General features: G+C 31.9%; 1 protein-coding gene across 1 annotated transcript in view; it reads right to left on the bottom strand.

Annotated features, from left to right (window-relative positions):
* Positions 1-11,359: 11,359 nt before the first annotated feature.
* LOC129983985 (cadherin-99C-like) overlaps positions 11,360-25,333 on the bottom strand; it is a 103,448-nt gene continuing 89,474 nt past the window's right edge. Inside the window, exons 28-36 of the mRNA XM_056093723.1 lie at positions 23,627-23,790; positions 23,106-23,330; positions 20,998-21,089; positions 19,327-19,422; positions 19,080-19,154; positions 17,706-17,993; positions 17,518-17,614; positions 14,914-15,233; positions 11,360-12,394 (exon numbers count right to left, since the gene is read on the bottom strand). Of these exons, the coding sequence (XP_055949698.1) occupies positions 12,280-12,394; positions 14,914-15,233; positions 17,518-17,614; positions 17,706-17,993; positions 19,080-19,154; positions 19,327-19,422; positions 20,998-21,089; positions 23,106-23,330; positions 23,627-23,790 (1,472 nt within the window). The 3' untranslated portion in view covers positions 11,360-12,279. The remainder of the gene's footprint in view (positions 12,395-14,913; positions 15,234-17,517; positions 17,615-17,705; positions 17,994-19,079; positions 19,155-19,326; positions 19,423-20,997; positions 21,090-23,105; positions 23,331-23,626; positions 23,791-25,333) is intronic.

Genomic DNA, 25,333 nt, shown 5'->3' with positions numbered 1-25,333 from the left:
TCGAAAAAGATCAAGAGATGAATTAGTTACCTTATTACATACACACACAAAAAAAGAGGAACAAAAAATATCAATAATTGGAACAAATTTTTTTATATAGAATAACTCACTCAGCTTCAGTTGTTTAATGAAGAATATTTGTCTTTTAGCTATGCATAATTTAAATTCAAATTACAACCATGTCGTTATTTTGCTAAAGTGAATATTATTTTAATAAATAAATGAATTATATAATCTCCATAAAAGATTAATTGATGTAAACTAAAAAAAAATTAAGATTATGACAAAAAAAATAGATTTATCAAAAGAATATAATTTTTACATAAACAGTAAATCTTCTGAAGGATCAGATTATAGATTATAATTAGATTATATTATTATAAATAGTAGATTATAAGATTAGATTATTTTCATTACAATGTTACAAAGCATTTTTAAAAATTATGCTTAAAAATATTTTTAAAAAAATGCCAAAATTAAGAACAAGACTGCATAACAACTAAACATTTGAAAAATACTTTTTTTATTTTATTTAAGATGACTTAAAAATTGCCTTTAAATGATAATATTTTTATACCTTTAAGTGATAATATAATTATATTGATCTATAAATGATAATATAGTTCCATTTTTAATTGATTATAATTCTAATTACATTTTTCAAAAATACATCCTAAGTATGTATTCTGATCTCCAATGGTATGATTGCACCAAAGTTAATATTCTTGATTCAATGATTTTTGGAGAGAACCTTAATGAATGGACATTTATCTGTACAATTATTTTTAATTGGTATAGAAATTTGCATAAGAAATATGATTAAAAGCAAAACAAAAAGAAATCACTGTATTATTTCGAATTGGATTTTATTGCATAAATTCAAAGCAGCTATTCTATGCAGCTAGTATCTCTGCTAACTAAAAATATTTCCTTTGTCTCGTTCGCAAATCATTTAGTATAAAATTTTAGTCAACATTATTTATACATATAAAGATGAATATTTTTTTTACTAAATAATGCAGATGAAATTTGGCATCCATACTTTTCAAAAAAAAAAAAAAAAAGGCCGTAGTAATCTTTTCCAAACACAGAAGTAAATCAGTTTCTTTTAGGTAAAAATGAAACAAAAATCAGCAAGCATTTTAGCTTTATATCCTTCAAAACATTTTATCACGGAAATAATTTTTACCACATTTTAAAATACAAATGTTTTTAAAAATATCAGTTTCAATGCAAATTATTAAATTTCATATACTCTGAAGGAACTTTCTTTTTTCAAGTATTAAAATTGGACGAATTCGCAGTGATTGTAGACATAGTATGGAGAATAGCAATAAAAAAAATAAGAATACTTTACTTCATAAAAAAAATGCTTCGAATATATTTAATAAAATTTTTAAGATTCGAGATCATGCACATGCGCAGAGGTCATTCCTATTCTTAGTATTGTATTTTTCGTCGAAACTTCCCTTGTATTTGAAATTTGAAGAGTTTAATCGTGTTAAGAATCTTAGACCCTTCTTCTTCTTCTTGCGTACAGCCGACCACCCCGCCACCACTGAACGTAGCAGTATCGACAGGATTTGTTGTGGCCGACTGCTATCTTGAGTATTGTCCATCCTTTCATTGACCGATTTGTCAAACTGACATTCTCCTCTAGGTAATTGGCCACAAAGTGGTCAATTATTGTCCTTCTGCCTTATCTACAAACTCTCAAAAAGTTGGTAAAAAACTGACAATTTTTGACATCATGTCCTTCAGAGTTTTAAGATTACCTGGTACCATCAGTACTGTACTTAAGTCATTATTTATAATTTTCAGATTTTTTCTTAACTCCGAAATTTCAATACATTCCTTTAAATAGTGGTAAACAGTACCGATTCCTCCACAAATGCATTTATTGTCCTGCATTCTTCCAAATCTTTGGAAATATGCAGGAAATCTCCCATGTCCTGATATAATTTGAATTATCAGTGGATGGTATCTTCTTATTTTTATTTCTGGATTAGGAATAAAATCGAAAGTTACTCTTCCGTTCTTGGACATATACCATCTGTCAAACCATTGCAGCTTTATTTCTTCTCTTATTTCCCATTTTAAGACACCATTTGATTTGGGGACAACCATATCAACACCCTCTTTCTGTGCCGCCAACTTTGCATATTGATCCGCCTTTTCATTGCCATAGATCCCAATATGGGCCTTAACCCAATTCAACTCTATCCACTTGTTAGTTTTTACACTTTTTATCTTTTCTTTTATCGTCCATATTTCCTTATTACAATTGTGAGAAGATTGTATGGCTTGTAGGACTGAGAGAGAATCTGAAAAAATTGAGCACTTCTGTCCGTCCTCCACCCTTTCACAATATTCAATGGCCATCTTTAAAGCTTGCACTTCTGCCTGGAAACTTGTGGCATGGTTCGATAATTTCACAAGACTTTTATCGATCTCTTTCCCATAGTAGTACACTACTATTGCAGCTCCTACTTTATTTTCATCTTTTGAACCATCTGTAAAAATTTCTATTCCATCCATATCTGGGATTTTAACTTGAAAACCGTGAATAAACCATTCTGCAGGATGTTGTTCGAATTTGTCAAAATACATCTCATAATCATTTTTGCTGAAGCATTTGTTTCCTATTTTAACTTTATTACTAGAAGTTCTTATTTGAAATTTAGTGAAAATTTCCGTTGCTCTGAGGTCCATTGGCAAAATTCCCGTTATCACTTGACGGGCTTCTGTAGAAATGGTTCTATAAGCCCCAGACATAATGATGAGAGGGCGCCGTTGGATTGAATTTAATGTTTGTCTGATTTTCTTTAGATTTAGCCGATGTCCCCATGCTCCGTGCCCGAAAAGAACAAATGGCTCAATGGCCCCAGTGTAGATTCTTCTTAGATGGTATTTCCTTTTTCCATAAAATTTATCCGCAACTGTCACTAGTTTATATGTTAATACATCCACTTTTTTCTTGACCTTATTAAAATGTGACGTAAATGTTAATTTACTGTCCCATGTAACTCCCAAGTACTTAATTTGATTTGACACATTTATGTTGTTATTGCCTATTTTTATGTTAGGCGGATCTGTTAATTTTAAACGTTCTCCAAATGTAATAGGCATTTGAATTGTTTTCCTTTCATTAAACTCAAGTTTATGAATTTTGCCCCATTTTACTAGCCTATGAATTATTTGTTTTCCTTTAATTTCCAGATCATCTTTTGTTCTTCCCGAGATTATTAGTAGCACATCATCGGCATACGCCTGCATAAAGCAGTTCACTGGAAGATTGATTTTAAATGCAGAATTCATAACCAAGTTCCAGAATAACGGTCCGCTGCACGAGCCCTGTGGCACTCCTCTATCCATTATAAATTCCCAATTATTCTCTCCATCTTGGTAAATACATTTCCTTTCATTTAAGTAATCTTTAATCAATTCAAAAAGATTGCTCGGGCAATTCATTTTTATAAGGGCATATAAAATGCTTTTCCTCCATACGGAATCAAATGCTCCAGCTACATCCAAAGATATAACTGTTGTTTTTAGTTTTTGATTCATCGCACCTTTTATTTTATTCCATAGTGCATTTTGTGCTGTTTCACAAGAGTGGTTATATCTAAAACCATGTTGATCATGATGCAGTCTATTTTGTGCCGTTAATAAGTGCTGTACTCTTTGAGTTATCAGTTTATCCAAGATTTTACTTGCTGTGGTTAGCAAACAAATTGGTCTATAGGATTTAGGATCCTCTAAGTCTCTATTAGTTTTAGGAATTAAAATCAGTTTTGCTACCTTCCACTGATTAGGGAACGCACCTAATTCTAGGCACTTGTTGTATAACTCTAAAAGTATGAATGGATTCTTTCTGTTAATTTCAGCAAGCATCTCCATTGGGATGTTGTCTAATCCAGGTGTTTTCTTTTTGGCCATTTTATTAATCGTTGTTCTTATTTCATTTATTGTAAATATTTTATCTTTTTCTTTTGTTTTATATAACTCAATACTTTTCCTCATTTTCTTCTGCTTTTTACTTTCTTGTTGGGATTGTTCCTCTTTGAAAAGGCATCTCACAATAGTTTCTATAGTTTCTTTTGTATTATTGGTTTTTGTACCATCCTGTTTTTTGACACCGTGCAAAACTGTTTTCCTTTTCATTTTATCTGCCGCTAATTTATAAGGTAGCTCAAAAGGGTTCATTCTCGTTATTTCGCTACATAACTTTTCAAAGCATTCAATACTTTTCTTTCTTAACATCCCTCTGTATATTGATTCATTCTTTTTATAAATTTGTCTTCTCTTCATTCTCTCTTCAGTGTTTTTACATCGTTGGTATCTATGCCGCAAGGCTCTTGTCAGTTTTCTTTGTTTCTCCAGTTCAGTGTCCCACCAGGGGACCCTGAGATGATTTGTCTCTTTACTGTTCGATCTTTGGCTAATTCCTTGAATGAATTCTGTAAATTCTTCTACCCATACTTCTAAATCTTTTTTAGTCTTTATCCTTTGCATTGTTTCTCTTATATCAGCATATTTTTCAGCCACTTGAAAACTAATTTTTCGAATTTTCCACTTGCTTAATTTAAATCTTTCTGCTGAAACAACTTTGTCACCCATATTAATTTGAAAATCCAAAAAGCCATGGTCACTCAAAGTACTTTGGATTACCTTCCAGCCCATCACTTTGTCATGCAGGTCTTTGGTTGATAAGGTGACATCAATCCAGCTTCTTCCACGTGCAGATTGGAACGTTGGCAATGAGTTTGGATCATTCCAAATAACAAGGTTCTTCTTAAAAATGAATTCTATAAACGAGCCGGCTTCATCTTGTGGTCTATGATCGGGAATTTCATTTCCCCACAGTCGACTATGAAGATTGAAATCTCCTCCAATAAGTATGGATGATGTCCCCAACTGTTCAAACAGATTTCCAAGTTCTCTGCAGATTTCTTCTTTATTGTGAGTCGGTGGGAAGTATGCCGATACCATAGTAATTTCACTATTTCCCACTGATAAATTGGCTGCTACTATGTTTTCGCTAGTAAATCTTGTCAAAACAGAAATATCTTGGTTTCTTACTGCTATAATCGCCTTCCCGTAAGGGTGAGAAATTATTCTCCATCCTAGGGGAAGTCCTATTATTTTTCCTTTCATTGTATATGGTTCTTGTAACAAGTAAACATCTGGAATATTGTCCCCAAACAAATTTGGGAGTTCCTTTGTTGCATATTTACCCCGACCTATATTATGTTGAATAACACGCCAAGAGTAATCATTGAAAGGCTTATTATACATAGTTCGTCTGTTTAATCAACTGATCTCTCTCCCTGATAAATACAGGGCAATGCTCCGATGTTGCAATATGATCCGTTCGAATCATAATTTTTGTTCTTTTGCGATATTCTTTACAGTTTCTGCATTCTGGATTTTGCTTTGTGCAATTTTTATAGTTATGCATTTCCAAGCACTTGGAGCAGCTATCTTCTTTTTGCATACATTTAGATCGAACATGCCCAAATTTGAGACATTTGAAACATCTAAGGGGTTCCACAAATTCTCTAAATCTATACGATCCGAAACCACACTGTAATCTTGCTTTATCTTTAATTATTCGGAACGCTTTGGGGTCCAAACTTATAACCCAGTGAGACGAGCTGCCTCTTCCTTTTTTCCTAAATAGAACCCGCATATTCCCTACTATGTCATTGCTTAGCCTGATTTGATTGAGAAAATCCAATTCCTCCTCCTCCCTGGGTCTCTCACTCTTTTCCACATCATATATAATGATTTGAGGCATTCTTATCTGTGGAGTAGTAGCCTTGCATACATTTTGCAAATTTGTATGACTGTTAATAGCATCTTTTAACTTTGTTACCATTTCTGGTGTTTCAACTTGAATCAGAACTCCATTTCCCATTGCTGGCTTCAAACCCATAATTTTAATTTCCATCCCCTTTGGGCTGATATTCGCTTCTAACGTCTTTCTCATTTTAATCGATGTGTCAATTTCCTCTGTAATTGGTCTAACCACCAGTGTAGGCAGGTTTGCTTTAGGTCTTAGCAATGGTGTTGTTTTATTATCGTTTTCATTCGCGTTAATTATTTTTTGTTGAATTTGATTCCTTTCTTCCCCCAACAGCTTTTTAGAGGCTTGGATCCTTCTAATAAACGTTAAACCTGGTTTTAATGGAATTTTTTTTTCCCGCTATACCATCACTGTTAAGAGTTTTCACCACATTTGCGAATGTTGGTCCAGGATTATCATCTGTTGAATTCATTTTGGTTGCTGAAGAATTTGACAAAACTTTCAAAAATAAGTCTCTCAATTCTTCAGCCGCGTTACCTTCAATCCTATATTTACTGATAATATTTTCAAATGTTTCCAATATTCCCAGTGGTCCAAAGGGTTGCTTATTTTCCTCTGGTATTTCGTTTTCACTTGCATCTACATTTTTTGCTTTTTTAGCATTTGCAATACCATCATTACTTTCTTTCTCTTTGGCTTTAAGAGGAATGCACGGTCTTTTATCTTTAGGGAGATTTTCCCCTGTTTTCATTTTTACATTTTTCTTTTTCCGTTTTGTGGCCATTTGCATTTTGCTGTCCGTCTGCATTGACGGTTCAATTATCTCATTTGAATCAGAATCCGACGATTTTTTAAAGTCTTTATATGTCAATCCTTTAAATCCTTTATTTGGAGTTGGTGTATCGGGGATTATCATTCCCGCTCCTTTTGGCGAGTAAAATAAATTCTCATCATCAGTTAGAATATCGCTATCATCAGCAAAGTGTTCCCTATCCGTCTTGTTTATGTCTGATTCCATTTTTTTCCCCACAAAGTCTAAATTTCTAGTGCAACAGAGAGTAAAGCTTAAGCAAGCTTTTAACGAAATGTTTGGAAAGCTTTCCCAATTTTAAATTTGAATTATTAGAAAAGAATGTAAAAAAACTGTCCAAATAAAATCAATATTTTTTTTTTTTGCACCAAAAAACTATCAAAAGTGTAACAAGAATTTCTTCTAATTAGATGCACTAAAGAGAACTGATATTTTCCAAACAATTTTGTTGTCAACTAATAATCAACACATTTATGGACACTTTCCATAAATTGGAATTTAAAATGGGTAAAAAATCACAAAATAAGAGTCTGCACAATAAAGAAATCTTTCGATACAGAAGAACAATATCCGAGTCCTGCAAATAGTTCATGCACTGAACGCAGATATCGATAGCAGTTTCTAAAATGGTAAACAAACAACAAAATGGCTACCCAAACAAGTGGGCGTTTCGGCCACAACTACACTTCAGAAAGTCAAAAACTTCTAAGATGCTAAAGAATTTTGGAATAAAATTCAAAAACCTGTTACTCCAGGGTTTCAGCTACACTTGATCATCACATTCAACAGAAATTATCCATCATTTTTCATTTTATAGCCATATTTTGAAGAGTACAAGAAAATATCAACCACGCCGATCACTGCGGATCCGAATTTTTAGAATCTTAGACCCAAGCGCTATTTGATAAGTGTGTTGCCGGGTGGATAGAACGACAAAGTTCTTACCGCTGCTTTTTACTGGTATTCATTTCGATTCTCGAAATCGCCGAAGAGTTTTACACGTTATTCTTTTTATTTATTTTTTTATTATTATTTTTCTCTATGCCAATTCAACAATTGCTACAAATTCGTCCGACTTTCATTCTTTATAAAAAATATTACTCTAAATATATAATAATTTAATTGAAATTTTAAGATTCGAGATCATGCACATGTGCAAAGGTCATTCTTATTCTTAGCATTGTGCTTTTAAGCGAAACTTCCATCGTATTTGAATCTTGAAGAAGTTAATCGTATAAATAATCTTAGACCCAGGTTTACGTCGAGAGAAGCTTGGCTTGGTGGTTATAGCGAGGGAGTATTTTACCTCACCTTTTTGCTGATCTCCTGTTCGAGTATCGAAACCGACGAATAGTTTTTTTTAAACTACGAGGATTTCAACTAAAATGCCAATTTCGGCCATAACACCGAAAAGGCCAATTTCGGTGGTTGATGCTGAAAGTTGTTTCATGCATTATGGCACTAAGAAATTTAGATCCGCTTATATAATGAACGTTTGAATTAGCTTACGTCCAATGTAATTCATCTACAGTAAACAGCTAAGAAGAGAGCTCTCATTCTGAGTGACCTACCAAATACTGAGAACACCTCTCACTTTTTTCCAATGACTATTATTTGTTGCAAATTCTAGAGTGGAAACTCCACTCAGTCTAGATAAAGCGCCAAGCAGTAACATTAAAATGCGTTTATCGGAAGTTCTTCTGAATAGTAATTAATAAGATTTTTAAATTATTAAGATTGAATAATTGATTATTAAAGAAATATATAATGTTTTTCTTTTTCTTTTATATATAAAACTGTTAAACATTGTAGAGTCATGGTTTCAACAGTTTAGCTAATTTTTAATTTGGACCAAAATCGCCTATATTTGCCATTTGGTTACTTCTTAGGCAGTCGGGGCTTACTTAGAAATGTTTCAAAATTTTAGTTAGATTTAGATTTTCAATTAAATAAAAAGACATAAAAATGTTAATTTTTTCTCAATAACTTCATATTACTGGAAGAAGAAAACCAATATTAAAATTTTAAAATGTGGTTTTTTATTGTCTAATTTTATTTCTGTGGAGCTTTTAATCTTCAATTTTAACACAACTATATATCGTAATTCAAAATATTTCAATTACGATTAATAACTATATCTTAGAGGGGGTCTCAGATTTAGGTTCTACAAATAATCAATTTGAGCTTTCCCACATAGAGAGGAATTAATAAATCATCTCTCCACCGATGCTTTCCATACTGAAATTCTATGAAGAGTCCATGAAGCATAATAGAAGTTTATTAAGCACCCAAGATTTTTGATCCTTCAAAAAGAAAAGCCGAAAAAGAGTCGCAAATTTGAGAATGAACATTTCTGTGGAAAGAGAAACTTGGGCACGTTTTAAAGAAGAAATTGTGAAGATCTAATCCATGAGCAATGATGTAAGCAAGACATTCACTTTCGTCGGAGTGTCCCCAGAAGATGAATTCAGATTGTTGGTTATTTAACAAGTATTTTTCACAAGAGAGAGAAAACAGAAATATTACTTTTAGTGCTTTTGTTGTAAAATGCATAAATTACTGCAGGTCTTACACAATATTTGGTACGTTCCAAGCTTTATTGTTTAATCAATTTCTATTTCATCAACTTTTTTTTTTTGGATAAATGATTTATAAACTTTGAAAATGTTTAACGAATGAGCGTTAAATTTATCTGCAGCAAATTTAGCATTTTTACGAAATTTTTGTGGATTCAGAAAAACGGAATTGGCATAGCAATCATCACAGTTGGAATTATATAAATTAGTATTGAACTCTTCAAATTTGTCTTGTTGTTGTCTGTAGTTGCATTTATTATTTTGAGAAGTTCATTTCTAAAAATTTCAAACAAATCAACTTCAGATCAAAAGAAAAAATTATTTTACAAATAATAACAATTTATTAAATGCATAGTCAAAAATACAATGGCAACATTGTTTCGATATAAATATGAAAACGATTGTAGTTTTGTTATAGAAATCTAAAGTTTTAATAACAGATAAAATTATTCAAATAAATAATAAATTACTTTTACATAATATACAACATATCAATTAAAACAACAATGATTTTTCTTGATCATTTGAGAAGCTTTCTCAAGGCTTTCATTGTGCTTTACAATCATCTGATGGTCTAATTCCACTTTCACTTTATTGATCACCATACCTCTTATTTCTAGTTGAGACATTTTTTTTAGTGATCCGGTTCAATGTACAGTTTGAAAAGAAAAAAAAATGAAGCGTTGCATGATAATGAATAAAATAAAACAACTTTTAATTTGGTAATTAAGAAAAAACACTCTCAGTGGGAATTCATAAAGTGCGATGCAAAGATTTAATTGTGCAACCGTTGATGACTGTAAACTAATTTCACTGGTCAGTTTAAAATCAGCTCATTATATAACGTTCTAATCAACATATTATACAATGTTTGGTTTATTTAAGATTCTCCTAATCCCACTTAGGCTAAACAATATGAAGCAAGGTTTATTTTCTGCGATACTTTTCAAGTCAAAAAAGAAGTATATCCAGAAAATTTTCTCCTATGGTTCTTTGAATTTTTTTTAAGTTTTTACTCGTTTTTATATAAAAAAATAATAGTAATAGCTAATAGTTCTTATAATAAAAACATTATTATTCACTTATCATTAATCATAACCAAATCATCTAAGAAACTCAGGAAGTTATATATTATGTTGAGAAATTTTAAGACGGAATGACTATAATTTTTTGAATGGATGGAAAATGTTTTCAGCGGCAGTATACGATGAAAACTCGTTAAAAATGACTTCATTTATTATTTTCTGTTGACTTTTATTGAAATGAATAAAAAATGATTTGTTATGTAACATAATTTATGCCTTGCCACTTGTATCCTAAAATCTAGTAAAAGAATATTTATTTTTTATTAATAAAAATATGTAGCCAAAAAATTTATTCTTAAAAGCTGAAGCGAAGTCAAAATATAAGATACATTATAATGAGTAACAAAAATATATATATATTGTAGAAATAGAAAATGGAAATTTGTTTCGGAAAAAATATTTTTTTAAACACATTCATAGTTACATTGGAATAACAAAGTAAGTCTTTATCGAAATAATAGGCTAAAGTTGTTTGTTTAAATCAAAAATAAGCACATTTTTCATTTCTTTAAAATATAATAAGAAATTTTTCTTTTTCGCAAATTATTTTCTCCAGAAAAATTGAATGTATATCAATATTAAACTCGTATCAAAGATTTTTTGGGCTGTCTTTAAAATAAAATATTGCTGGCAAATACAAGATAAAATTTGCAAGGTAAGAATATGAATAAACGAGAGAGAAATTAGTTATTTATTATATTCGCTAAAATAAAATGTTTGTGTCAAAAAATGGCGTCTATCAATATTTTTGAGTTTTTAAAACATACGGTGTTTTAGTGACTACAAAATTGCTTGTTTCCAACCAGCTTGATTATTTTTAGATGGGCTATTAAGAAGCTTCAATTGAAAATGTTAGCACTGTTTGAAAGCCCTCTTTTCCAAATGAAGGTGCGTTCAGTCTTGTCAAGTTCCAAGGTAGCAAGATCTTTAAACGTTCAAACATATTGCACTTTTAACTCTCTTCTTTTTCTTTTTTAATCTCAACTTGTGCATCACAATAAATCTTTGGATTGAATTTGAATCACTGTTTGAAAGTTATTAGAGGAAAAAAAAACCATTGTGATTTTTAATTTTCTTAAATCAATATCCAAATAATAGACCATCAATGTCTTTACGATCGAAAATCCCATAAATGAAACTATAGGGGTATAAAATTGCTTGGCGTCGTATTTTGTATGAAATGCCTTTATTAACTCTAAAATTAAGTAATTTTCACTGCAAGGCACATATTATCAAATGCTTCTATAGAGCGCAATCTAAAATTCTTTACAAGAAAGCAGCGACCTGTTTCCTTTTGGCTACTCGAAATTACTATGTATGGCACAGCACAGAAAATATGTACACAGTGATGAGAGACCAGGAGCAAGTGAAACTGTCAAAGAACACAGCTGATCTCGCCAGTCACACAGATGTGAATGAAATCGAAAATTCATTAAAAGAATATTGCATTTTCCGAAGCAGTCGCAAACAACTCAAATGTTTCTGACACACAAAATTTCAGTTTCACTCGCATATAAGTACAAATAAGGATCTATTCTATACAATAAAAAATTGCTTATCACAGACTGAAGATTACAATGAATCAGTCACTCTGCATTAGATGAAGACTGTGAAAACTATTATTTTAACAAATGTCGCTAGATGAAAATCTTCATCATGATGAGTTAACGGTTTATTCTTGTCGTATACACCTGGCGTGGAAATGGATAATCGTTTTGCCATTCTGTTTCCTAAATGAACAGCGACGATTTATCAATTCGTGCCCAGGAATATATAAACCAAATGACATTTTGTGATATGCAAGATTTTGGAAGTTTTCATTAGACGCCTCCTTTTTTTCCTTTCTCATTGCAGTCTGTTCTCAGCTCCCCTTGGCTGGCATATTTAAAAATCTTAGAGAAACGCTTCTTCCTGGCTTCACTAAACCCGAATTTCTTCCACAGGTGCTGATGGCAAACGCATGTTAAGTAGAGATGAGGCCGCCGATTACAGATGCTTTCAAAGTTCCGTGGTGTTCTCCGCGGTGTACTTTTTAGACCTGTGGGGTGGTTCGTGCGTTTCTACAAGGGCAACTTCCCCTTCGTCTTTCAGAGATCCGGAAAATTCTTCCTCCCTGAAATTTAATAAAAGTCAGTTTTTAAAATGGTGCATATTTAGTACAATCATAAAAGCTTATGCTAGTCATTTTCAACTTATAATCCATTATTAAAGTTATTTCGACAACAGGTTGCATAGAATCAAAATATATAAATCGCACAATTTCTAATTAAATTTGTGGAAATACGGAAATCAAAAATCCATGATTTTGCAAGATTTCAAAACTCTAGACAGAAAATCAATTTTAAAATGAAGAAAAAGTAATACTAAGAAATTGATTGCAGACTGCATTTTTATAAATATGAAAAAATTTAAATAAAAGTGTTTAAAAATTGCATCCTAACTGCCTATAACTATTAAAAAATCTAATTCTCAACTAGCAATCACTCCAGTGGAGTAGTAAATGAAAGGACAAAATATTCCAAAAAAACTAATAAATCAAGCACACACACACACGCTATTGATTGAAAACTAATGCCACCCATAGAAGCAGGGTAAAAGCATTACAATAGTTCATTTCAAATCTAAGGTTTTAATTCAACGTTTCGATCTGAACTGACGTTTTGAATAATTTATACTGAACTACAGATCTGTCTGATAAACTAAAATGGATTATTATGAATCTGAATGATTTATAAATTTAGGTTATGTAAGTTGAAAAACAGATTATTTCAATTTCTAAAAGTTAAAATACTATATAAAGAAAAGGCGCGAAATCTACAGACATCTTTATGGGTTCTGAGTTGAATCATTACGACAATACGCGTCCAAAAGCTAAAGAAACATGCACATAAAAGAACAACTTGAAGTTTCCAAAATGTATTGAAGCGATCTTTCTACTTCTCTCACACATAACTAACAAAACAAGGTATCAATTATTCAAAAGTATCAAAGTTATTTAAAGTTCACAGAAAGCAGAACAAAACTCAACAAAAGATACGTGGCTAAATATACTATGGACATGGAAGCAAAAGGAGGAAGAGCCATTCAGTAAATTATAAAATCATTAAAACAATGATAAATAACATTAAAAAAATCGAACCGAAAATTGATACATTCTTTTTAATATGAAATAATTGCATATTGGATGATTTACTAATATTCTATAGGTTTTCTTTTGAGAATTTAATTCACCCAATTTTATTTCTAATTCATTTAACTGATATTTGGCATGTGGCTATCAAAGAGCAAATCTGTAGCTATCGTATCCGCAGTCGAATCTCCTTGAAAAGATATCTCAAATATTTGAGGAATTTTGTTATCAAGTTGAATTCAAGCAATGAAAAGGGATCGGAGAGCGAAAGAGAAAAATATGGTGATATATTTACTCATTTGGCAGAAAGATGGTTTTAAAAAAAAATTCTATCATAGACCAGCACCTTTTTTTTTTTTCTGTTTGCTTCGTGTCTGAAATTTTTGAATTTATCTTGATTATATTTAATGTGGTGATTTCAAATGCAAAAATATAGATATATATATATTAGAAATCAACGAATTTTTAAAATTTAAACTAAATTATGACATACTTAAAAATTTAAAGAGTGCGTTATTTCTGAAATATATGGATGCCGTGATGGCCTGGTGGTAAGGTCTCGGCTTCCGAACTGGAGGACCTTGAGGAAGATCGATTAGTCCATAATGTTATTTGTCATGATCTGACTCCATGTAAGGGTTTGGAAGCAATCACTCTTCGGTTATATCAAAAATATATCTTTATTAGACACACAACAACATCGCACGCTCTCTACCTCGGAGCTACTCTGGTTATGTTTTTCTCCGCTCCCCGAGAGGCGGGAAAGTGAGTCATGCTGCTCATTCAAGGCCAATTTATGATTAATGGAGATGAAACGCATATCAAACTTAGGCGCGCTTTCTCTGAGAGAATTAGATCGATCGCTACAACCTCATGCTTGAGACTCGATTCCACCAAAGAGCAGCAGCATCCACCGGGGCCAAACGCCATCCCGCCGGCTTAGCGCGAAAGCCCATAGAGGGAGGCACCAACCAGGCGCCGCTGCCATCAAACAACCGCGGCTAAAAATTACGAGGCCCGTCCCAAAATAGCCCTAGTGTTGCTTCAGAACGGGACGTTAAATATAACTAAACCAAAGTGAAACAGAAGTTTCAGTTTGATTTAGTTATATTTAACGTGTTTGTTTAATATTTGTTTTCACTCTGAAAGTCGTGTGATGAATAATGTCAAAAATCATTTTAATTATTTAATTATTTAGTCCTTATTTGGTATTTTTTCGTTAAATTTATTTTTAAAAATGTCTTTTTAATCAAAACACTTTTAAACCCTGTTTAGGAGTATAGTTTTCGAATTTTTTTTTCTTTGTTTGTAAAAATAACCAGTACTGTTGTTGTTACCTAAAAATAGGATGGAAAATTTCTTTGTTTGTTCCCCATCTTACGAACAGCTGTAATTTAACAATGGTGCTTAAGTTTTTTTGCCCCCTTCATCCTAAAGCTTCAGATACATATCTTTAATCAGAGCTACCATTTAAAATTTATATAGGATATTTCTGTACTCACTGTTCCGGATCCTCGAACAAAGGATTACTGGCAGGTATCATGAGGTCAGCGTCTCCCTCCAGAGCCGAGGGCCCCCCACTGCTGGTGGCTCGGGCCGTACTGCTGTGGCCCAGCGAGCTGCGGCTCTCGTTGAGAGAGGAGCCTCCTGTAGAAAAGCTGTGGTCAGTATGGTGGCCACCGAATGCAGAAACAGTGCCATCCCTGTGATCGTGACCGCCTATATAAGAGATGCCTTCCATGCCGCGAAGGGTCAGGGAGAGGTGAGGATCCTCCAGGCTCCCACCTCCGTCATCATCTAAAGGAATACTCATCTGCAAAACCTAAAAAGAAAAATCCAGTCAGCATATCTTAAAATGATTCCAGAAACAATAATATCTTAAATGGATTGAAACGCTTGTCAGACTCACAAAGACACACACATACGCGCACATTTACACAAACTGTTTTTGTACTGTTTTGGGGCTTTGTACTGTGTTTGTATTCCGTTTTAAATGTAAAGTTCTTTTGCTTTGCCTAGTCAAAAGCAGCAACTAGTAAACAGCATAGTTCAATCTTTCATAGTTCATGTTTTCGGAGGTAAAATAAAGCAACAAAATTTGGGGACCAGAAGAATCGTGCATGCATAAGATTTTCAGAGGAATTCATTGCTGTTCTCTCCTATTTTTAGATATAAATCTGAAAAGAAATAAGCAGGTTTTAAATTTGAGTGACTTCAAGCCTGTAAATGGCTTGACCACTTCACTGTTTTATTTTCTTTACTACCTCATAAGATGACATCTTCTATTTTGGGGATATTTTATTATTTTGATTCAAATGGAAATCCATTGAATACTTGACTTAAATATGTATTCGAAGTAACTTTAATATTGAATTATAATCGTTATGAATGGTTTACTTTTTGCTTACAACTATCAAAAATTGATAAATCGATGCACGTATGGCATTCGGGCAAAACAGTTAAGCGGTTCATACATACTTCTTATGAATTAGGGTATGCTTCTTGTAAAAAAGACAAAGAATTCTGAATTAGGTAATATCTAAAAAAAATTTCTTCAAGTTAGAATTTAGAAATCCTTTTATATCAAATGCCAGGTCGCAGAAGCAGGTTCTTAAAAGCAATTTACGAATTCAAATAAATTTATTCTTTCTTCTTTACAAAATGAATACAATAATAATAATAAAAGAATAAAATGAATACAATAATAATAATAAAAAGAAATGCGAAGTAATAAGACATAAGATAATCATTTCAGTGAACAACAGCAACAGAAAGAACAGCCATTTTACTGTTTCATCTTTTTTTATCTCTTAGTTGCAGTATTTGGGGATCGAAAATATATGTTTTCCAAATCTAATCTAAGATCAAGTTATTTATATGTGTTAGATACAGAAAGGAATTTGAAATCAATTAACGCCTCAAATGTCCCATGCAACTTGATAGGGCTAGATTTTTCTAAAACAGAAAAATGTCATTTAAAAGAGAAAATTACATGTTCAAGGGGTTGTTCTATTCGGGTTCGTATGACTGGAAATGTTTTTGAACTACTTTTGGAAAACAATGATATGAAATTATTTTATATATACTTCACTAACAAGAACGTCAGGGTTTTTTTTTCTTTCTCAAAGAGTTTCTTTGTTTATATATTTTCTATATTTTATTTAAAAAATTGTATTAATGTTTTTTTTTTTTTTTTGATAATTACATCCCAATATTCTTTTTTCTCTTGAAATCTTTCACTATGTTACTTATTCAACGAAAAAGGAGAACTTCTGCAAAGTATTCGCTTTGATAGAAATACACTCTTCACGTAAAAAATTGCCAAATAAACTTTCTTCTATTCGAGAATTTGGGAAAAATGCTTAGAAATTCAGCCAAAAATGTTTCATCTGTATGAAAATGTTACAATAGACGAACGGTAAAAAATTTTTTGTGGTCAGTGAATAGTATATATTAAATAAACCATTTCTGTATGGAATTAAAATATTGTCTTTAGTGATAGTAAAACTTCATTTGTTCTAAAAGCACATATTTATATTGGAAAAGAAAGAGAGTCAACCTAAAAAAAAAAAAAAAAAAAAAAAAAATCTAGGCATGCGAGCTGTACCTTTTTTAACATATGCAGATACAAATTCCAAAATTTGCTTTCAAGGTATTTATTCTGTGAATATCAGCAAATATCAAAAGGATAGAAAATAAACAGACTAAAAAAAAAAAGACTGCACAATGCAAAAAAAAAAAAAAAAAAAATCGATGATAACAACACAAGCCCAGAAATGAAGAATAGCGTAATATACTTCAAAGATTACAAGGTAAAAGAGAAAATGATTTATGAATGAAACTTCTACAATCAACTTACAACTGAGTAATAAACGAGTGCATACAGGTACATACATTCACAGGTACAGCACATGTGGCCACTGGCCGTACCCATCAAAAATTTACAATAATAATTAAACACAGTTTTTAAGAATTGTATTGTATAATTAATTTAATGCGAGCTTTTAAGGTGAAAACTTCCTTTCTCATGAAATGAAAACGTCAAAGGGGTTGACTATGGATATTCGCAACTCATTTGAGCACTATTTAATAAATAAACACGTCACCTGTGTCTCGTATTCCTTAAGACTAGGTTCTACGAAGACAGGTTCGTATCGTGGAGCCACGTATAATCTCTTCACTCTTTCGCGGTAGGCAACATAGCTACAAAGAAGGGAGGAAAAAAATGTTTTTTATAAAAATTAGCTTCAAAACTAAGATTTCTTTACGAAAGTCGAAACATTTAAAAACTCACCGTGACCACATGCAGCAGTGGTAGACGATGCCAACAAAACCTAAAACCACTATGATGCACGCAAGAGCTATGAGAGCGGCTCCAAGGTCACTGACATCCCCTCCTGCTGTTGGGAGTCGAGGTATCCCACCACCTGTTGCTGTGCGCACAACTGCTGGAGGAGAAAATTCTGTCGGAACTGCTGGCAAAGGTGTCAGTTTCGGAGGCCGAATCTGCACAGCCTGGACCCCCAACGTCCGCGATAGCTCGGCTAACAGGCTGTCCGTACGGCCACTCTCCAGTAGTGACCTGAAAAAGCAGATTGCAATTTCAATAGCACTTACAAAATTTCAGAATTTATTTTACAATACATCTCGTTTTAATTTAAACCTTTACTTTTTTCATTTTAGTTAATTCCAGAAAAAAAGTTTTTTACATGTTTTATTTGTAACATAGTTTTCAACAGGTTAAAAAGAAATTCAAAATTTTCCCTCTGCTTTATGAGGTTTTTTGTAACATTAAAGTTACAAAAACCTCACTTTTATTTGTTTAACTTTGATTTCATCATCATAATTGCTAACAAATTAAATTTGGCGCCTTTATCATTCATTCTATTGTATTCGAGATATCCACCAGTGAAGTAAATTATTTTAAAATATACTATTCTCCAAAGTTAAGGAGGAATCTTTTTTTTTTCTTAATTTTTTCTAAACAAATTAACATTTATGCATGGAATTTGGAGGAATATTTATATAATTTAGGAGCAAAAAATTTTATATATTTTTAAATAAGGTGGAAAAGGGAAATATCTTTACAAACACATGCAGATAAAATTTTTCACTATGCTATACTGGCATTAAAATTTTTAAAAAATGAAAGCGCCTTTCTCATTAAATGTATAAAGCATGAAATGAAGTTTCCATTAAATTTTGGAACTTTTTCTTTTAACTTTGTGGTAATTATGTTGTTGTCATCTAGAATTTTGTCTCGCTAGATTTAGTGTTCTGAGATTTTACGCCAATCTATGGTGTTGGTGGCAAGAGAATTTACAGAATTACACGATTGCATTTACTTACATATGAATAAACAAATTGACAGACGGTCCACCCGCTATTGAATTTAGTATAAAATCTCATATCTACAATCTTGAGAATAAGAACGTATCTTCCATCTACTTTATTTTCTTCTCAAATTATTATTTCGATTGACTTTCATCATTTCAAAAAAGACTACTTGGTATTCAGGGAGACCCAACCGAGCAAGTTCCTTTTACGAGAAAGTAAAGATCCAGAAAAAGGGATTCCAAAAAATTTTATAGCTTATTTATTTGCTCTATGGAAAAAAAAAAAGATTTTATAAACTCTAATCATGTACGGATAGAAAACAAAATCTCACATTTTCAGTTTGGGATCATCTGCCCGAAGAATTTTCATTGTCGCTGGATCAATCGCATAGAACCACAGGTCACTTCTGCAAAAATATGAACAAACCTACTAATACAGTATCTACATAAAAAAAAAATCAAGCAATGAATATTTTCCATAGCTGTATGAATAAATATAGTTCTTCATCAGATTATTCAGAAAAAGAATTCCTTTAAACAAATGTTAAAGTGACATGAATAAAATGGCGGGCTACTCACCCAGACGTATCAGTTTCAATGGAATTGTTTTTGATCATTTTGAGGGAGACGACCTTCTCAACATCCGCTACAACATTCGTTCGCTCGTGAATCAACCTAGGGAAAGATTGCAGAGTCAAAACTTGAGAGTTCATTCAGCAGTAGTTAAATTATAATCGGATATAGGCTCATGAATTAAATTCATAATTCCTTTTCATTACAGAAAACAATAAATCTGTAGAGCATGAGTTAGAAAATAGTAATCTACAACAACAATGGCAGGCCTTCAACATTTAGGCAACTGCAAAAGGGCCCGATAGCTATGACTTATGAACAGTGAATTAAGTCCATTTTATCTCAGGACTTTAAATGCAGATCATGGAGTCGAAATTTCGAAACAATCGCATTACCAGTGACTCATGTTCTTCAAAGAGTTCCATGAGATAAAATTTTATTTTAAATCTTATAATATTTGCAAAAACATTAAAAACTGTAGTTTAAAACTGAATTCTGCTCAAATATGCCAATTTCAGACAAATACACTAATATCATTTTCTGCATTATTAACTGTATATGGGATATACAACGGTGATTTCATAAAAGTGTCAACTTATGTTGCAATCGATTATAAATATTTCAGATATTGTTAGACGCGGACGAAGCTTGCTTAAAAATACTGGTCAAAAAACAGATTTAGTATTCGGATACCGAAATTGGTCTGCAGACATTTAGAAGACAAAATGTGCGTAGGTTTTAAGATTGCAATTGTGCCAGAATGATGTGCAGTTCCATCTAAAACTCGCCTATTGGCTGCGCACAGCTTACATGGAGCAAAATACAGATTTATTCCATGTACATTTGAACTTGTGTCCAAAGCAGATAAGCTTCAAAGCCAAGCTTGTTTTAAAGACATCTGAAGTGAAAGTGAACTCAAAACTCCAGCAGTTTGAAAATTTAGGCACAAAATTCAGGAATAAAAAAGAAAAAGGAAAAAAAAAAAAAAAAAACGAATTCTAATTAATATTAAGTTAGAAATGATGTCAGAAACTGATTGGAAAGAAGATCAGATTGCAATAGAAGAAATTGTTAATCCTGCCTGTAATGATCAGGAATTTATGAGTTGAACTCGCATAGCTAAGTGCTGATATGTCTATAGAAGTCGGTATCAACCCTGAATACACCAGAAGGAAAATGAACGATTGCGAGGCTGTTAAATAGCAAAGTTGAAAAAAGGTTATAAAAATTTTGAAGAAAATAAAATATAAATAAAGAATAAATTTTAAGAGTCAGTCAAGGCTTAAAACATAATGAAATTTTATGGGAGAAGATACGCTGAATGCGTTTGTCATATTTTCACGAAGCCGACTGCATTCAAACAATTCCATTTTATGTAACATATCAATATCTGTTTTTACATTATTCTATTAAGTTAGTAACTGCCACTTTTCTAATTAAAACTTATTCATATCATAATACCATAATGTATGCAAGACAAGAAATTTACTCTTAATTGTTGTAACAGGAACGAACAAAAGGTACTATTTCAAGGATTCCATCTATCTTATCACTTCGAAGAGCATTACAGTCTGCTCGTAATAATATTCGAAAATTATTAAGTTCTTTTGAAAGATTCATTGAATAATCAAGTTAAGTTTCGGCAAAATTAATATAATTCGAAAAAATTAATATAACCTTAATATATTTTCTTTCATTCCCAGTACTCGATCAGGTAAGGCGTTCTTCAAAACCAGCACCATCCTGTTTTCATCTCGGATCACGTTTACCTGCAGAAAAAAAAAAAAAAAAAAAAAAAAGAGTTGTATTCTGTTACAGAATAATTTTGGAAAAAGAAAATTTATCATGTGTGTGGAACTCTTTAATACCCTTTAGCTTTAAAAAACGGCTGGCAGATTAAGAGGCAAAAACTCGTCAATATAATGTGTTCAATAGTTTTTCTCCAAAGTTTCCGAACATTTCAGATGTCCACAAAAATTTTAGAGACATTATAGATTTTTAAGGAAACTTGATTAACATTATTCCAATATAACATTCCGGCTGTTCCAAGAAAGATCAATGGACCATACTTAGCCAGCCAGTTTAAATTGCAGAAGTGTCGTTTTTTTTTTTTTTTTTTTTTTTGTATGAAACATTTTAATAGCCAAGAGTGTTTTACTAAATTTCACTAATAGGAACCGGAGGACTATATAAAAATTTCGATTTAGTATTTTTAGCAGTATATTAAGTAACTCAAACAGCATATAAATCTTTACATCCTTTAAAGCATTTTCACAACTGAACTGGAATCATATGTTTATTTTTAATGCTTTAGAACTCATCTGTTATGTCACTATTAGTGTGAATATCCTGTACGAGAAATCTTTTTTGTCCTTGTCTTTCAGTAAAACATCTAACATTTCCTTAGTTGAGGGTTTCGATGAATTTCTTAAAAATATGCAATCATCAAGTCGCTTTTCTAATTTCCAGAAATTCCTTGCTTCGAAATTAAAATGCAGACTACCTGTTCATTTCACTTCTTGTTTCTATGATGTTCGTTTTTCTTTGGTATGACCCAACTCAGTAATTTCATCTCATTTGTACGATGGAACTACCTAAAATATCTTTCATCTCAATTAATAATAATGATGAATATGTGTGCATGAGTGTGTGGTGGCGTTCTACAGGCCAGACCATTCGACTTACAGCGACTGAATTTGACACATAAACGGACACCATGGATGGGGACGGGGAATATGCATCTCGGAACTGTGTTTTTGAAATTGTAATGACTTAATTTAATTAAATTTTAAGCTGAATTTTGCCATTTTTCCGAGATATCTTCCAAAAATATTATTTCACAAACATTTTTATACCATTTCAGCACTTAAAAAATCATTTTTATACCATTTCAGCACTTAAAAAATCCTTTTTATACCATTTCAGCACTTTGCTAATAATACTGGTTTGATAAATGTGGAAATTTTCCCTCAATTTTGGCATATTTAAAAAAAAGTATTTTTTTTAATTAAATTTACTCAATAGTTTACATTGTTACCTTAAAATTCAAACCTGGGTGAAAATTTTTGGAAATTCTAATTTTAATTTTTGTTAATTAAAAACTAAGCAAAATTTCGATGTTTTAGAATTTAGCCTGAAAAATATTATTAAAATTTAATTTTCGCGTCATCTTAAAAGCTAGACAACTTAAAAAACAATTTTGATTTCAGAATCAGCGTTATAAAATCACAGAATATCATCAGCAATGAAATGATTTCCAAGATTTTTGATAATGAAACAAATAAGACCTGTATTAATAAAAATTTAAGAATAAATATTAATTAAAATTTAAGAATAAATATTATTTTTAAATTTAAGCATTTCATTCAAAATTAAAATATCAAAAAAATGAAACAATTCACACTAACGCGAGGAATGTGCCATCGCCGTAGTCCAACCGTACATTGATAAATATTAACAAAATAAATTTATAAATTATTTTTGGTAGAAAAATCAAGAATAAATATGGTGATGACGTTCAGAGAGCTACAGATGATTTTCGAAATAGAGAACTATTTTTATAATTACATTAATTTTACAATTATTTAGTAAATAAATAACTATAATCACAATTAATATAATTTTTTTAAATATTTAGTTAACTATTTATTAACTTAAGTGACACTGCAGTGATGCAGTTATTTGAAAACTTCATTATTAACATATACCAAACAATTTCAATTAGTAGATTTTCAGTTCTGCGTGTATCGACTTAAAAAAAAATATTTGAAGAAATACAGTCTTACCAGCACTTGCGCAGTCTGAGTCATAATTGCTGACCTCAGCTCGGGATTGTCCCTGGCGACTACTTTCAGTCGTATTGGAAGCTCCTCTTCGCGAACGTCTTCCAAGGGTTTTACATTACTAATGAATCCGGACTGAGGCTCAATCCTAAATCTACGAAAAGGATCCGATTCTTGAGATATGTCGTACGTCACAAAACCATTCGCACCGGAATCTGCGTCAAAAGCCTATGCATTAAAGTAAAGGAAGAAAGTTTTAATCTAATTCCGATTCAAAATCTAAGAAAAAGAACAGAAATGTTTTAAATCTTTAAATATCCTGTTCATTTGGCAACAATCAGTGAACAATTTTACATCGGGAAACAAAATAGTTGCCATTATACAATTATGCTGGCCATTATACAATTTATATATATATATATATATATATATATATATATATATATATATATATATATATATATATATATAACATTATAATCTTAAAAAAAAAAAGACAAAAAAGGGGGAGCGACGAGAATTACCTGAACTTGGAGAAAAGCTGTTTCCAAAGGTGCATCGTAGGACAAAGCTGCGATGTATTTGTCGATGAAGACTCTGGAATATCGGGATGGAAATAAGAACTCCGGTTTATTATCGTTCGCATCCACGACTTGCACTGAAACATCTGTGCGAAGGCGAGAGTCACCTGAAATATTATTAAAGCCATCGGTTTTTCATCCTAAATCATTCCTCCCACAGTGTTCTTGTAAAAATGGATTGCATTCTTTTAAGCTTAAACCTTTTAAATGTGTAACTAATTACTTTAAGAGTACGAAGACTCGTATTGCGTTAGTTGAGTAGATCAATGTGTAAAACACAAGGAATTTTTTAATGAAATTTATTTAAATCCATTGGGCAGAGTGGTGAACAAATACTCTAGGCATGCACTTCTAGAAAATAAAAACCAAGATAACAAGCGCTCCAAAGGGAAAATTTTAAAAATTAATAGTTTGAAAATCTAGAACGATATAATAATATATTATTATACAGAACGGATGAAAATGAATTCATTCTGTGAACGATTCTGAACCATGGAAATAAATCTGTTCTAAATGGGTGGAAATGAATCCACCCATTTAGAACAGACCCACATTCATGCTGAATGTGTGGTCTGATCAACAGATTACAAATTATTCACCTTATTTTACAGTATAAAAGAGCAGCAAGTGGATAAAATTGTCTCCGCACCTTTCAATCTCAGACCTCGAGCCTTTTTTGAGAGAATTGCGCCTATAAGCAGCGGAGATGGTCCCTGAGGTGGAATATTATTACATCTGAAGATAAAAGTAGTTGAAGCTAATTAGCCGAGAAAACCATCCAAGTTAAATTATATTATAAAAACGAAGCAATATCCTATCATCCGTCATATGCGAGATGGTAAAGAACCAATGATTTGCTCTGCATTCTGCGAAATTATTTAAAAATGTATGGTTACAGATTCTTGAACAAGCAATATAATTACTGTTGCTAAGGTCTATGGGGAATGTAGTACATCAGGCTGTTAATCCGTTTAAAAAAAAACCGTGCGAATTCCAATATATTCAAGAACCGGAACTTGTCATCACTAGCTTCTAGTAAGTTCTCATCATTTATTAAAAGTTTTTAACTGGTTGTTCAATTAAACGGAGTAGTAGTAGGGCAGAGCCGTACGTGTGTATGCATTGTGCTTTCTACGGACACTAACGAGCGCTAGGCAGCACCGTTATGGAATAGTATCATTCCATAATTATTCACTAAGTAAGTAGAAGGACAGAGTATCAATATAAATTACTGCGTAACGATTGCTACCTTAAACATTTGAATAGAATCTTGGTCTAAAAAGATCCTTTTTGAATGCATGGCCTGCCAAAGCTTAGTCCTGTTATTTTTGACAGTTGAAATGTCACAAGTATACCAAGCCCTTCATTAATGACATTGAAGGATGCCAGTGTGTCGGAAATACCAAAAGAAAAGATATTTAACGATACTACTGGATGACCGAATGAATGCAAGAAGGCTTTTAATAAGACTCGGCCATGTTATTCAGATTTTGGAAAAAAAAAAAAAAACTGTAATGCATTGGTTTGAAGAATGCGGAATGTCAGTAGACGATTTTGATATTAGCGATGCAGAAATGATTATAAATGATCATGAAGAAATACGTGAACAAGAAAGTAAAGAAAGTTCGGACGCAGATTCAGAAGAGGAAG

This window comes from Argiope bruennichi, chromosome 9 (genome assembly GCF_947563725.1).
Source record: "Argiope bruennichi chromosome 9, qqArgBrue1.1, whole genome shotgun sequence".
NCBI lineage: Eukaryota > Metazoa > Arthropoda > Arachnida > Araneae > Araneidae > Argiope > Argiope bruennichi.
This window is presented reverse-complemented; position numbering and strand designations above follow the sequence as displayed.